Source organism: Aptenodytes forsteri, unplaced genomic scaffold (genome assembly GCF_000699145.1).
Source record: "Aptenodytes forsteri isolate BGI_AS27 unplaced genomic scaffold, ASM69914v1 Scaffold66, whole genome shotgun sequence".
NCBI classification, from domain to species: Eukaryota; Metazoa; Chordata; class Aves; order Sphenisciformes; family Spheniscidae; genus Aptenodytes; species Aptenodytes forsteri.
This window is the reverse complement of record NW_008795131.1, coordinates 878,605-893,289: the sequence shown is the minus strand read 5'-3', so window position 1 is coordinate 893,289 and position 14,685 is coordinate 878,605. Positions and strand designations below refer to the sequence as shown.

General features: G+C 46.6%; 1 protein-coding gene across 1 annotated transcript in view; it reads left to right on the top strand.

Moving 5' to 3' along the window:
• SSH2 (slingshot protein phosphatase 2) overlaps positions 1-14,685 on the top strand; it is a 45,210-nt gene that overhangs the window by 13,413 nt on the left and 17,112 nt on the right. The window contains exons 6-11 of the mRNA XM_019471766.1: positions 4,619-4,740; positions 7,176-7,244; positions 11,044-11,109; positions 12,289-12,483; positions 14,322-14,415; positions 14,543-14,671. Coding sequence (XP_019327311.1) covers positions 4,619-4,740; positions 7,176-7,244; positions 11,044-11,109; positions 12,289-12,483; positions 14,322-14,415; positions 14,543-14,671 — 675 coding nt within the window. The remainder of the gene's footprint in view (positions 1-4,618; positions 4,741-7,175; positions 7,245-11,043; positions 11,110-12,288; positions 12,484-14,321; positions 14,416-14,542; positions 14,672-14,685) is intronic.

Below are 14,685 nucleotides of genomic sequence, written 5' to 3'. Positions count from 1 at the left end.
GTCTTGGTGCTTCTTAGCAACGTATGCCCAAAGTAGGACTGCCAGCATCAGAAGTGTTATTCTGGCACCTCTGGTTTGCTGAATCCTCCTGAGCTGTGCTGGAGCTGGACTGATCTTATGAGTATAGATAGGAAACAGCCAAGGTTACTATGGAATGCTTTAGCCTTAAAAATGACCACTGCAAATAATTTGCCATAAGCAATCTTTGTAAGCAAAATAAAGGACCTACTCCCAAACTTCATCAGGCACACCTTGCTGTCACTAAAATCTTAGTGAAAGTGATGGGAATAGGAGTTCTCAGTGCTTTTCAAAATCTGAGCCAGGGTTAGAACATTGGAAGCTATTGAACAAATCATTGTTCAGCAATATCACTGGCTACATTGTGTGATTTGGGACAAATTAGCCTTAACAGCTGAATAAGGACTTTGTGGGCTGAGACATAAACCCTTTTGTTGGGAACTGCGTTTGGAATGCTGAAATCTTGCATGAGGTTAAGTTCGATAGTCTACTTGAATTTAATTGATTCTTGACGAATGAAGGGTGTGCAGAGCTGCAATAGACTCTCTCATAAAATAGTAGATACAAATTAGATTTGAAATATAAACAGTACTGAGAGAAATGCATTCTCTTCTTGCATTGGCTGCTGTCATTTGGAGGGCAGACTTCACAGCTCAGAGGGCAGCAGAGGAATCTAATCCTCTGTAAACCTACACTTAATATTTGGAACAACTCTTGTTTCTGTTGGAGCTATTGGCAGAGTTTTTTAGCCTTCCATGAGAGCAGGATTAGAGTAGTGGTACCAGTGTAAGGTCAGTAGGAAGGAGGAAAATGAGTTAAGAGTGCAAACTGATTGAACGTATTCCCGTAGCTTAGCAAAGTGGGGACTTGTTCACTCACATGTGTTCAGTAATAAAAGACTTCAGAAAGTTGGGCACTTTTTTTTGTCTTCAAATCAAATATCCCAGTGAGAAATGTGTTGTATGAAACATCTACTATCGTATAGCACAAAAAAGATGAAAGGTCAGTATGAACTTACTTCTTGGAATATGCTCTTCATAAGGGCTGATGTAAAACACCACATCACACTTCTGACCAAGCAAGAATGCAGCAGAAGATAAAGCTGGCTTGTGTTTAGGTGAGCCTAAAACCAAGAAAAGCATTGCTGGCCCTGAAAGGACTACAGAGGACTTCTTGTTCATGAACAGACTATAAATAACCTCCCCAAATTGATGAGAAAGCTAGCTCTATGTAGGTGAGCTGTTGAGAAAGAACCTTCTATCTCATCAGTCCCTGAAGCTAGGCCATCCTCCCTAGATTGACTGGGATTTCAAATATCTTCATTTAAAAGGCGTCAGACCACTGACTTGGTGTGCTCCTACTGTTGGGTGAGCATATGAACTAGAGCTTAATGAAAAGGTTAGAGACCAATTTGTGATTTGATGGGCATGTTAGAGCTCTGATAGTAACTTTTGAGGTTGGCTGGTTTACGATGTCAAGTTTGCTGTTTTATTATTCTAGTAAATTTAGCAAAACTCATTATCTGCTCCAATCATGGTTCTTTGCTTTGTGGGAAGGCTGTAAGTGTTGAATCTAGAGAGCCACAGTAAGCCATGCCCTGTTTCTCTTAATTGGCCCTCTGAAAATCCCACCCGACTGACTTGAAGCTACGTGACCTTTGATCGCTGTTTGTCTAGCCCTGTTCTAAAGCGTCTTGCATTAAGACCACACTTCCTATTACTGCTAGCCAAATTGGTTTAGCAAGGTGAGTTAGATTATGTTAATCCTCTTGCTGCTGGACTGTCCTCAAGAGAGGCAGAATAAAGCTCGTGTGTGGATGGCCCGGACACAGGGCAGCTGTTGTCCGCCTCCTCCCGTTTTAGGCAAGTCTTTTTGTTTCTGTTTGAGGTTTGGTTCCTAATGTAGATAATGACTTTAACCACCAAGACCTTGGTGATTGCTTGCTCTTCTAGGTTGAAGAGCACCCTTTCTATTTTGCTACAAGTGGTTAGTTGTAGAAACAGCTGTCTTTGGCAGAATTCACACCTTGAAGGCCTGACCACCTTGATCTTCCGTGTTTTCAAAGGAATCCCAGTGACTCAAGGAGCAAGAAGGAAATAAGGCTGGTTTTAGCATGACTTATCCTAAAGAAGTGGGGTGGGGCACAGTCTCTCGCTGTACAGAGCATGTCTGTCTGCTGGCATCAGCATTTGGGTAGTTTCTGTTAGTCTTTGGTCCCATTGGACAAGTCTAGAAGACGTGGTCAACACCATCTCCTGCCTGTACTTGCTATTCCGCCCCCATCACTAGAGCTGCTGCTCCCTGCAACACCACTGGGAAGCTTGCCCTGCTGCTCTCAGCATAGTCTCCTGCGATAGAGCACTCCGGTGAAATAGCGAGCTCTGTTTTGACTGCCACGTGCTGTTTTAACCTTTGTTGTAGACTCTGCAATATCTTGTGGCCAAGACTTACTGGCTAGTGGACAGGTGAGGTGTGAGGAGGTCAGAGGGGCCTTCCTCTAAGCAAGGAGGTGCCATTCTGGCCTCAAGACCAAGTTAGAAAGAACTAAAGGAGCGTATTGGGAAAAGCAGCCTACTCCTGAGAGATCCCACACAATATTTTGTGAGCTTTTTTGTTTTTTAAGGATAAAATGACTGTTTAAACTGGGCTCTCTGAGCCATGAACTTCTGTGGGCCACCAAGAAGTGTCTACACAAGCAGTGGCTCGGGAGGGCTGCTGGTGTTTGAGGAATTCAGGTTCAGTTTGCGAAGGATGTCAAACACCGCTTCAAGCTTCAACCATTGGATCGCGAGGAATTCAGCAACAGGGTCCCATCGCAGCAGGCAGGTTTCTGTCCGCAGCACAGGGCAAGGTTGGGCTGTGACGGCTCTTTCTTGCCCGTGTTTACTCTCTGTAGGCCCTGCTCAAAGTTAAAGAAGCAGTTTAACAATAAGGTAAACATTGAAGCCAGACAGCGTCCTGGGGTTGGATTAGGCTGTCCAAAGTTAAGACTCAGTATACATAATTAAGACACTTCCTTTCTAGGGATGTCCTAGTTTCTCTAGTTGGGATCCTGTAGCTAAAATAACTGCAAATGGCTTGGAACAGAGCCCAAAAAACACTGCAAGTAAAGGATGCCTACTGCAGATGTTTGTAGGCAAAACCTAAAACGCTGGGCTCCCTTCCCTGGGCTCCTCACTAACCAGCAGTCTGTCTGTAAGAAGACTTGCTGAAGTCACTTCAGTTCTCGCTTCCTTGTGGCTTCTGGAGGAGCATTACACTTCAGTGTAGCATTTCAGGAGCTTCAGTGTTGGTCTGACGCTCACAACTTAGCTGCACAGCTGCTTTCTGAATGCTGTCATAGTATTTGGTGGGCTGTGACGGCTCTTTCTTGCCCGTGTTTACTCTCTGTAGGCCCTGCTCAAAGTTAAAGAAGCAGTTTAACAATAAGGTAAACATTGAAGCCAGACAGCGTCCTGGGGTTGGATTAGGCTGTCCAAAGTTAAGACTCAGTATACATAATTAAGACACTTCCTTTCTAGGGATGTCCTAGTTTCTCTAGTTGGGATCCTGTAGCTAAAATAACTGCAAATGGCTTGGAACAGAGCCCAAAAAACACTGCAAGTAAAGGATGCCTACTGCAGATGTTTGTAGGCAAAACCTAAAACGCTGGGCTCCCTTCCCTGGGCTCCTCACTAACCAGCAGTCTATCTGTAAGAAGACTTGCTGAAGTCACTTCAGTTCTCGCTTCCTTGTGGCTTCTGGAGGAGCATTACACTTCAGTGTAGCATTTCAGGAGCTTCAGTGTTGGTCTGACACTCACAACTTAGCTGCACAGCTGCTTTCTGAATGCTGTCAGTAGTATTTGATTTGGGGGAGTTTGGGGTGAAATTCAGGCATCCTCCAGTCCTGCTTGATCTCTCTTTTGGCACTGGGGTGCACGTGGTTGTGGTAGGAGCAATGAAGCGCAATGACTTTCACCTCTTCTGAGCAATCCAAATCCAGCCATGGGTACACCTTAGTAATAGGGAAATCTTTTCCTGCCAGCTGTAAGGCAGTAGGGTTGCTTCTACACTAGGGAAGTTGCTGGAAAAATTCAAAGGACCAGCAGGAAACCTCATATCAGTTGGATCCTAGTTGTCCAGCTATCTGGGAGGGTGGTGGAAAGAGTCTCGTTGGAGCTGTTGTAGCATACAAAGGAAAGCTCTAGCTCTTTGGACAAAGCCCTCTGTGAGGTGGAGAGCACATTCAACACCCGTCTATCTCGCTGAACATGTAATGCTGCGTGAAGCTAACTAGGCTGGGACCAGTCAGAGGACTGTGACAGTCAGCCTCGTAGGCTACTGGTTAAACGCAGCCTTGGTGGGACAGAGCAGGGCTGCAGCAAGGTGTCCAGAAGGCACCAGGAACGTGCCAGCAGTTGAGGAAAGCATTGTGTGAGAGAGTAAGTCGCTTCTCCCTCTTCTGCTGGTTACCCAGCTGAGAAGTACGGGCCATCTGTACTAGTGCAAACTGCATCACTGCTTCTGCGCCTGTCACTCAGCATGAAAAGGTGGCTTGTAAAGGTAATAGTGTGTGTTTTGCTGGCTGCACTGCTGATCTCTCCCCTTCCTTTCTTTAGGCTGTAAGACTGGAAAGTACCTACCAGAACCGCACTAGATACATGGTGGTAGTGTCCACCAACGGCAGACAAGACACTGAAGAGAGCATTGTCCTAGGAATGGATTTCTCTTCCAATGACAGGTACTCATAGCATCCAGGTGGGGAAAGTCCTTGCGTTCAGCCACATGTTGAGTAAAGCGTAGAAACCATTCCCTGGTGTTCGTGCTTTCTGGGGATAGACTGCTTCAGATCTTCCAGCCTAACACCTTTCTTGAGACCCAGAATTCCCCTTTTATTTCTTGAAAGGAGGTAGAAAATGGAAGGCAACAGCACAGCTGAGCCTCAGGCTTGTGTGAGGACATTAAGTGCCGTTAAGTGTCTCTGAATGGTGAAGTCCCTAAGCCTTGCACCTGCACACCAGTGACGGGGATAACACCCATGCAAGGAAAGGAAAAGCTGCAATTAGAGGAGCTGGACATCAGGGTTCAGGAGAGCAGCTAATAAGAAAGTGACTGTCAGGCAGCCCCTTGCCAAGGTCATGGCACAAAGGGCCTGATGGGAATGTCAGGGTTGCTGGTGGCAGATCTTACACAACATGTACTCTCCCCAGACATCAGTATGTCATCAGGGTTTAGTGCTTTTGCTTCATTCATTTAAATTGCTGCTGACCTCTCCAAAAGGCTACAGAATGTGGCTGGGAAGCAGCCTTTTGCTGCTGGAGTGACTGTAAGCCAGCAGGCAGCATGCCCAGCAGCTTCACGGGCAGAAGCTTCAAGGATAGAAAGGGACACTGGGCACTTTGGAGAAGGCATGGAGGCACATGGTTCTTTTAAAGGTTTGTAAGTAAGTCTTGGCCTATGCGGGAAAGAAAAAACCTTGGTATTCAAACCATTTTGGAAGGTTTCATACACGTGCTTAGTTCTAGCACAACTGCTGCAGGAATGAGTCTTGCTGCTGACCCTAGCTGGTAGAAATTACTTTCACATAGTTAGCAGGCTCACTAGAAAATCTTTTTGAACTGTTTGGCTAAGAAATGGCCTTCCAAACAGCCTGCTGATCACAACAGCCACCATGCTTAATTTCAAGTGACTTGATTTGGATGCTTAGCTCAAGTGATGCCTGCTAAATGGGGGACCAGCTTGATGCTGCCACTGGCTCCTGGCTCCCTTCCTGTGCATGTGTGCACAGCTGTAGCTCAGAGATGCTCTTGCAGTAGTGTAAGAATAACTTGTCCTTGCACAGGTTGCTGTGAGCTTGGAGCTTGCTATTGGCTGTGATATACCAGCACAGCCACCTTTGATAACTGAGAGCTCACTGGTATTCAGTCTCTAATAACATAGCAGGGTCATTTTAGCTTTCTCCTAGAGTTACTGAGGTTCTGGATGGTCAGTCTGATACACCCTCCCCTAGCCCACTTGGTATTTATAACTCAATGTAGACTTGTTGCTATGGTCTCTGATAAGCGCTTGCTGAACAGTATCACTAAAAATACCCTGGCCACCTTGGGAAGCCTTTTAAAAACACATCTTTCCATGAGCTCATCTCATGTTGTCAACAGAAATAGCTGCATGCCGCAGTGTCTCCTTGTGCTGGGCACCAGTCGCTCCGAGGCGTGTGCATCTACAGGGCTTCGTGTCTGCTGACGCTCTGAAACCTCAAGTCTCACCTTCTTCCCCCATTTCTCATGAGCTGCAGAGACTGCAGGGGGTGTTAGGGCTTGTGGAAATTGGAGAGCAGTTAGTGCAAAGCATAAGAACAGGAGGCAGTTGAATCCGATTCTTCTTCAAGATGCTGCTTTGATTATGGACTGATTTTACAGCTTTATGAGATTCAGCTTTTTCGTTTGACAGCCTGGTGCAGGTTGTGTTGGGGTTCCTCCGCCCCTGCCTTTTTTCCATCGCTTGACTTCTGCTTTTAACTTGGCCTTTTGCTCAGTGTTACAGAAAGCAGGTGACTGTGAGGGCAGAGAGGTCAAAGCAGCTGAGAGAGGAGTGGGTTTGCCAAGAGGTGTCTGTCTCAGCTGGCTGTTGTGCTCATCCTTGAGGTGTGGGAGGGAGAAGAACGGTGAGGAGTCAACAACGGGTGACAGGCTGTGATTGCTAACCTACCGTGCTGCCAGTCACCCTGCTCTTACACTAGACTGATCCCAGTTGCCAGCAGCTGTGGCTGAGGGACAAACAAGAAAACAAAGCTATGGATTGCAAAATCAGAGCTAGAACCAAACCACTTGCGCCCGAGAGGGACTAATCTGTAAAGAAAGCCTTGAGCTTACTGAAGACTGTGAGCCCTCTCTGACCTTCCGCACAAAGCTTGCTGCTTCTGAATCCTGTTTGCTCCTCTCCTGGGCGTATGTTAACCCTTTAAGCTTGCTTGAAAGAGTACTGCTGTACCCTGTATCTGGTTAATGATCCTTGCCAGACACCTGTAGAACAACACTGGCTCTGTTTGTCCCTGAAGCAACATTGGGATTTTTCATTTTTTTCTAATGAGTGCAAACATCTGCAACCATTGCTGTGAAATTAGAATAATAGCATGGTGCTGTAGTAGATGGGCTGACCTTCTCTTTCTTACTACAGTAGCACTTGTACGATGGGCTTGGTGCTGCCGCTGTGGAGCGACACCTTAATCCACCTGGATGGGGATGGGTGAGTGTCTTTTGTATGTTCTAGGTCAATAGCAGAGGGTCTCCATGTGTTAGCTTACAGCATGGTGTGTGTGTGTGTGTATATATATATGCGACTACAGTAGCACTTGTACGATGGGCTTGGTGCTGCCGCTGTGGAGCGACACCTTAATCCACCTGGATGGGGACGGGTGAGTGTCTTTTGTATGTTCTAGGTCAATAGCAGAGGGTCTCCATGTGTTAGCTTACAGCATGGTGTGTGTGTGTGTGTATATATATATATGTATATGAGAAGAATGCCTGTCACTCAGCATGAAAAGGTGGCTTGTAAAGGTAATAGTGTGTGTTTTGCTGGCTGCACTGCTGATCTCTCCCCTTCCTTTCTTTAGGCTGTAAGACTGGAAAGTACCTACCAGAACCGCACTAGATACATGGTGGTAGTGTCCACCAACGGCAGACAAGACACTGAAGAGAGCATTGTCCTAGGAATGGATTTCTCTTCCAATGACAGGTACTCATAGCATCCAGGTGGGGAAAGTCCTTGCGTTCAGCCACATGTTGAGTAAAGCGTAGAAACCATTCCCTGGTGTTCGTGCTTTCTGGGGATAGACTGCTTCAGATCTTCCAGCCTAACACCTTTCTTGAGACCCAGAATTCCCCTTTTATTTCTTGAAAGGAGGTAGAAAATGGAAGGCAACAGCACAGCTGAGCCTCAGGCTTGTGTGAGGACACTAAGTGCCGTTAAGTGTCTCTGAATGGTGAAGTCCCTAAGCCTTGCACCTGCACACCAGTGACGGGGATAACACCCATGCAAGGAAAGGAAAAGCTGCAATTAGAGGAGCTGGACATCAGGGTTCAGGAGAGCAGCTAATAAGAAAGTGACTGTCAGGCAGCCCCTTGCCAAGGTCATGGCACAAAGGGCCTGATGGGAATGTCAGGGTTGCTGGTGGCAGATCTTACACAACATGTACTCTCCCCAGACATCAGTATGTCATCAGGGTTTAGTGCTTTTGCTTCATTCATTTAAATTGCTGCTGACCTCTCCAAAAGGCTACAGAATGTGGCTGGGAAGCAGCCTTTTGCTGCTGGAGTGACTGTAAGCCAGCAGGCAGCATGCCCAGCAGCTTCACGGGCAGAAGCTTCAAGGATAGAAAGGGACACTGGGCACTTTGGAGAAGGCATGGAGGCACATGGTTCTTTTAAAGGTTTGTAAGTAAGTCTTGGCCTATGCGGGAAAGAAAAAACCTTGGTATTCAAACCATTTTGGAAGGTTTCATACACGTGCTTAGTTCTAGCACAACTGCTGCAGGAATGAGTCTTGCTGCTGACCCTAGCTGGTAGAAATTACTTTCACATAGTTAGCAGGCTCACTAGAAAATCTTTTTGAACTGTTTGGCTAAGAAATGGCCTTCCAAACAGCCTGCTGATCACAACAGCCACCATGCTTAATTTCAAGTGACTTGATTTGGATGCTTAGCTCAAGTGATGCCTGCTAAATGGGGGACCAGCTTGATGCTGCCACTGGCTCCTGGCTCCCTTCCTGTGCATGTGTGCACAGCTGTAGCTCAGAGATGCTCTTGCAGTAGTGTAAGAATAACTTGTCCTTGCACAGGTTGCTGTGAGCTTGGAGCTTGCTATTGGCTGTGATATACCAGCACAGCCACCTTTGATAACTGAGAGCTCACTGGTATTCAGTCTCTAATAACATAGCAGGGTCATTTTAGCTTTCTCCTAGAGTTACTGAGGTTCTGGATGGTCAGTCTGATACACCCTCCCCTAGCCCACTTGGTATTTATAACTCAATGTAGACTTGTTGCTATGGTCTCTGATAAGCGCTTGCTGAACAGTATCACTAAAAATACCCTGGCCACCTTGGGAAGCCTTTTAAAAACACATCTTTCCATGAGCTCATCTCATGTTGTCAACAGAAATAGCTGCATGCCGCAGTGTCTCCTTGTGCTGGGCACCAGTCGCTCCGAGGCGTGTGCATCTACAGGGCTTCGTGTCTGCTGACGCTCTGAAACCTCAAGTCTCACCTTCTTCCCCCATTTCTCATGAGCTGCAGAGACTGCAGGGGGTGTTAGGGCTTGTGGAAATTGGAGAGCAGTTAGTGCAAAGCATAAGAACAGGAGGCAGTTGAATCCGATTCTTCTTCAAGATGCTGCTTTGATTATGGACTGATTTTACAGCTTTATGAGATTCAGCTTTTTCATTTGACAGCCTGGTGCAGGTTGTGTTGGGGTTCCTCCGCCCCTGCCTTTTTTCCATCGCTTGACTTCTGCTTTTAACTTGGCCTTTTGCTCAGTGTTACAGAAAGCAGGTGACTGTGAGGGCAGAGAGGTCAAAGCAGCTGAGAGAGGAGTGGGTTTGCCAAGAGGTGTCTGTCTCAGCTGGCTGTTGTGCTCATCCTTGAGGTGTGGGAGGGAGAAGAACGGTGAGGAGTCAACAACGGGTGACAGGCTGTGATTGCTAACCTACCGTGCTGCCAGTCACCCTGCTCTTACACTAGACTGATCCCAGTTGCCAGCAGCTGTGGCTGAGGGACAAACAAGAAAACAAAGCTATGGATTGCAAAATCAGAGCTAGAACCAAACCACTTGCGCCCGAGAGGGACTAATCTGTAAAGAAAGCCTTGAGCTTACTGAAGACTGTGAGCCCTCTCTGACCTTCCGCACAAAGCTTGCTGCTTCTGAATCCTGTTTGCTCCTCTCCTGGGCGTATGTTAACCCTTTAAGCTTGCTTGAAAGAGTACTGCTGTACCCTGTATCTGGTTAATGATCCTTGCCAGACACCTGTAGAACAACACTGGCTCTGTTTGTCCCTGAAGCAACATTGGGATTTTTCATTTTTTTCTAATGAGTGCAAACATCTGCAACCATTGCTGTGAAATTAGAATAATAGCATGGTGCTGTAGTAGATGGGCTGACCTTCTCTTTCTTACTACAGTAGCACTTGTACGATGGGCTTGGTGCTGCCGCTGTGGAGCGACACCTTAATCCACCTGGATGGGGATGGGTGAGTGTCTTTTGTATGTTCTAGGTCAATAGCAGAGGGTCTCCATGTGTTAGCTTACAGCATGGTGTGTGTGTGTGTGTATATATATATGCGTATGAGAAGAATTCAAATGATTGCAGAGCTCTAACAGGTCCAGCAGACCTCCTGCTGATGACCTGTATTGGGTTAGTAGGCTCAAAGGCCCTAAATCACAGTGGTTGTGGCAGGGAACACCAGTGATTGACTTATCTGTGAATAAACACGCCCTGAGACAGTGGCTCGTGTGTGTGTTTAAGCTGGAGTAAAGGAGCTTTTACTGGTGAGTGGGTGTGTAGTGAAAGCTCCTTAAAGGGATCCTATTATGTGTTCCTCCATCACGCTCGCAGCAGGCAGCGTTCAGCTGAACACAGAATAAGAATGATGTTTCTCTGCCAAATAGACACCTGACTTGCAGACTCCTGTTTGTGCCAGTTACAAAGGCTGTCCAGTGCAGTGCGTGGAATGACTTTTCTTTCCTTGGTAGCTGCCCCAGGATCACTTTAGCTGGACTCTGTTGCTCCCAGCTGTGGCACTGAATTTGTGTTGCCAAGGTAAACAGCACAGCCCAGCACTGTCCCACTGTCTTAGTTTCGTTCCCGAACAGCAGCCGCTTTAAAAAGTTATCTTAGAGCTTTTAGCGTGCTATTTTGATCTGTTTGCTAGCTGAACTCAGCAATGTATGCATAGGGCTACTCCTTTGCTGTTCTAACGTGCTACAAACTATCGGTTATTAACTGAAAAGTTGCTTTTGGGACACATTTTTACTGCGCCTTTTTTCCTCTCTCCAGAGGGTTCAGCGTATCGACAGATAACAGGGTTCATATATTCAAGCCAGTGTCTGTACAGGCAATGTGGTAAGTACTTACTATAATCTGTCCCAGTGATTGTTTTTCCAAGGTGTTTTGCCTGCTTGAGCTTTTAAAAAGCAGGTGCTGCTTTGCATTATTGGTATCTTGAGACCTACTCGAGCAGCCAGAAGTCTCTTTCAGAGACAGGAAAGGAAGTTTGATACCAAAGAAAAAAAGCATGCAAGTGCTGGTATACAGCAGTGAGTTTATAATACTGCTGCAGCCGCACCTTCGTCTTAGCTGGGGGCAGGAAGGAATAGGGTAATTTTCCTTGCAAAGGGCTGCTGCTTTGAATCTCTCCGAAGCAGAATTGCTTTGAGCATGTGTTTGAAATACTTTTTTATTTGTCATAAATAAGGAAATACACGCTGTGCATATTTTAGGAGTCTCTGTCTCCAGTGAGACATGTTCATTGTGATAGCGAGAAGGAAAGAGAAGCTGCCTGCATTTTTCTTTCCTTTTAGGGTGGCTCATGTAAGAATGTAGAGGCCATGAAAGTATTTCTGGCTCAAGTTTCTTTGCATTGCAGAAATACATTGCCTGTCAGGGTGTCATGCTACTGTGTCACCCCAGTGATTTTGACCTGGATCCTTCTGATCCCAGTCAAAGATTTAAAACAAGCTAAAAATAGGAGAGGGGGATTTGTTTCCCAGCAGCAGCTGAAGAAACTTCTGACATCCCTCGTGCAGTGAGAGAGGGCAGACACCTAAACACCTCAGTAAAGTCAAGTCCTAAGCCCTTGGTTGTGCAGCTCTCCGTGTCTCATTCCTGGGTGTCCCGGCCCTGCATGCAGGGGAGCTGATGGCACAGTAGGAGCTGTCAGAGCACCCTGTCTTGGACAAGAACTCTGCGCATCTTATTTATGGCTTAGGTAGTGGTAGCAGTTTTTGGAGCCAGACACACAGGTGCCTCTGCCCTCTGAGTTGTGGGCACCTTCGCTGCTATCCAGGTTTGTCTTGGCATACTTCAGATAAGACATGCAAGCTCTTGCAGCACGTGGTTATCCGCACCCTTGCAGGACGGCCCCCTGCTGTCCCCCCTCAGTGCCGGGGGCTGTTGCATATAGCACTGGGGTTTGTACCAACTGATGGGACGTGAGCAGCATCCTGGATTTGGCTGCTGCTTTGCGCTCAATACCAGCGTGAGGAAGGAATTATGATCCTGCAAGTATTTTTCCCTTTCTAGGTCTGCTCTGCAGAGTTTACATAAGGCTTGTGAGGTGGCACGGAGCAATAATTACTACCCAGGGAGCCTCTTCCTCACGTGGGTCAGTTACTATGAGAGCCATATCAACTCTGACCAGTCATCAGTCAATGAGTGGAACGCCATGCAAGATGTCCAGTCCCACCGGCCCGACTCGCCCGCCCTCTTCACAGATGTGTAAGTTGGTCTGGCTCTGCTGAGCCAAAGTGTTTGGCTGTCAAGCACTTCAGTCTCCAAATGAGGAGACAGTTTCCACAAGAGGTTACTCTTAATTAGGTATTAATGAGGAGAGGTTTCCTGTTCCAGATAATAAGCGGACCCCTAGTTAGGTAAACACCAGCACTGGAAGTTTAGCCCTCCTGGGCCTTGCATCTCCTCCAGCCTCTGTTTTCAGTGTAGTTGTTTACCTTGGGCTTTAGGCTCGCAGATCTTTGCTTCTGCAAGGTAAGTCCCGTGTTACTAGTGAGAGAGAATTGTGTTGTATTCTAGTACCTAGGCCTTCCTCTTTGCTGGTTTTGTCCTCTGGTTTCCAGGCCTGGTGTCTCCTGGAAGGAACAGGTTTCTCTGGACTTTGCTCTTATGATGGCGCGTCTGAGCACATGTTTAGAGTCACATGGTCTTTTTTTCCTTTGTTCATTTTGCTGTAAAGTGAAGTGTTGATGTATGCACTTCTGAGACTGTGAGCTCAGAAGCATTCTCATAGGCATCCATCTGATACACCTAAGAACGGGGACACAGAGCAATGTGGCTTTTCATTGTTCTGAGGAGCTCTGCAAGTGTGGAACAGGACAGTGTATAGGTCCCAAGCTGTATCCAGCTAAATGCTTGGATGTCTGGTGATACATGGTCCAAAACAGTGGCTGAGGTAGATAGATAGTTTGGAAAGGCAAAATTTATAGGCTGTATCAACATTCAAGGTTTACAACCCCTGTAATTAGTAATTGCTGATGGTACTGATACCATATAACCTCAAAGGTAGTCTGTGTCCAGATGTGATGCCAAGCACAAGGGCTTAGTTGCCCGGTTTGTAGTAGAAGGAATGACTTCACTAGTCCCCGCTGCTTTCCCAGTATAATAGTGCCATTGGTTGATTTATGCTCTCAGATATTTCCTGTTGCTGGAATTCAGTGAGTGAATAATAATGCTAAGCAGTTGTTCAGCTGTGAACAAGCCTTCACACTTGATTTGTTTTTAATGTACAAGGAGGGTGGATGAAAAGTTTTGGCAGGCTGTCAGATTAATATTCTCTTGTAGCTTTTCATATATAAATTTTATGTAACCCACCCTTTCCCTGGTGGCAGCAATTGAATGATTTCCTGGGGACACCTAGGCAGCATTCTCTTAATTGAGTCCTGAAATAATGTGTGAGGTTAAAAGGACCGGGAACTTCCATGATTTTTATTTGTGAACCACCAGTTGGACACTTGTAAAGCAGAGAAGTGTCTGTGCAGTCGCCATCCTGGCAGCCTTCCAGAGAAACGGAAAGGTGGTGCAAGATGTTACTGCTGGGTCCCTTCTAAAGATGATGGGTGAGACAGCTCTGTGCTGCTGCTCTGTTGCAACTTCCCCTGGTGTTAGTCAGGCTATTTTTGCAGCTGGTGATAAGGCCCCTGGCAGCAGAGGCTGGAGGAATGCACAGAGGCTTAGCTGCCCTCGTCTCTCCATGTAAGGAGCTTTGGAGCTGTTACCTTTCCAAGAAAGGTAGGGGGAAGCTTAGATAGTGCTCCAGAGAGTATAATGCAGCCTTCCCAATTTAAATTTTACCAAATACCAGAGGTTCTCTGGATGACTACAATGGATTAGGAGCATTCAGTTGGTCTCTTTCATACACAACTGGGAGTCTAAACTGGGCTTTACAGTCACCTGAATTCCCTCCAGCTGAGGACGTGCTTGGGGGAAGTAGTGTCAGTATCTGAGACTCTGCAGAGTATATAGTCTATACAATACCTGTTTAAAAAGTGTCATGAGTCCAGTTTGTTTCCCTTCCCCGTGACTCTCTTGCTTTCTTCTGATAGCCCGACTGAGCGGGAGCGCACGGAACGGCTAATTAAGACCAAGTTAAGGGAGATCATGATGCAGAAAGATTTGGAGAACATCACGTCAAAAGAGGTGAGTGGTGAGGGAGCAGCACTGGAAGTGCTGTTGTGCAAACTAGAGAGCTCTCTACTTTATGCCATGAAGAAAGGCCAGAACAAAAACTTCACATGGCTTCCTTGTGTTCCTCCTTCCCACCCAGATACGCACTGAGCTGGAGATGCAGATGGTGTGTAACCTGCGGGAGTTCAAAGAGTTCATTGATAATGAAATGATAGTGATCCTTGGACAGATGGACAGCCCCACACAGATATTTGATCATGTCTTTTTGGTAAGTCTAACAGT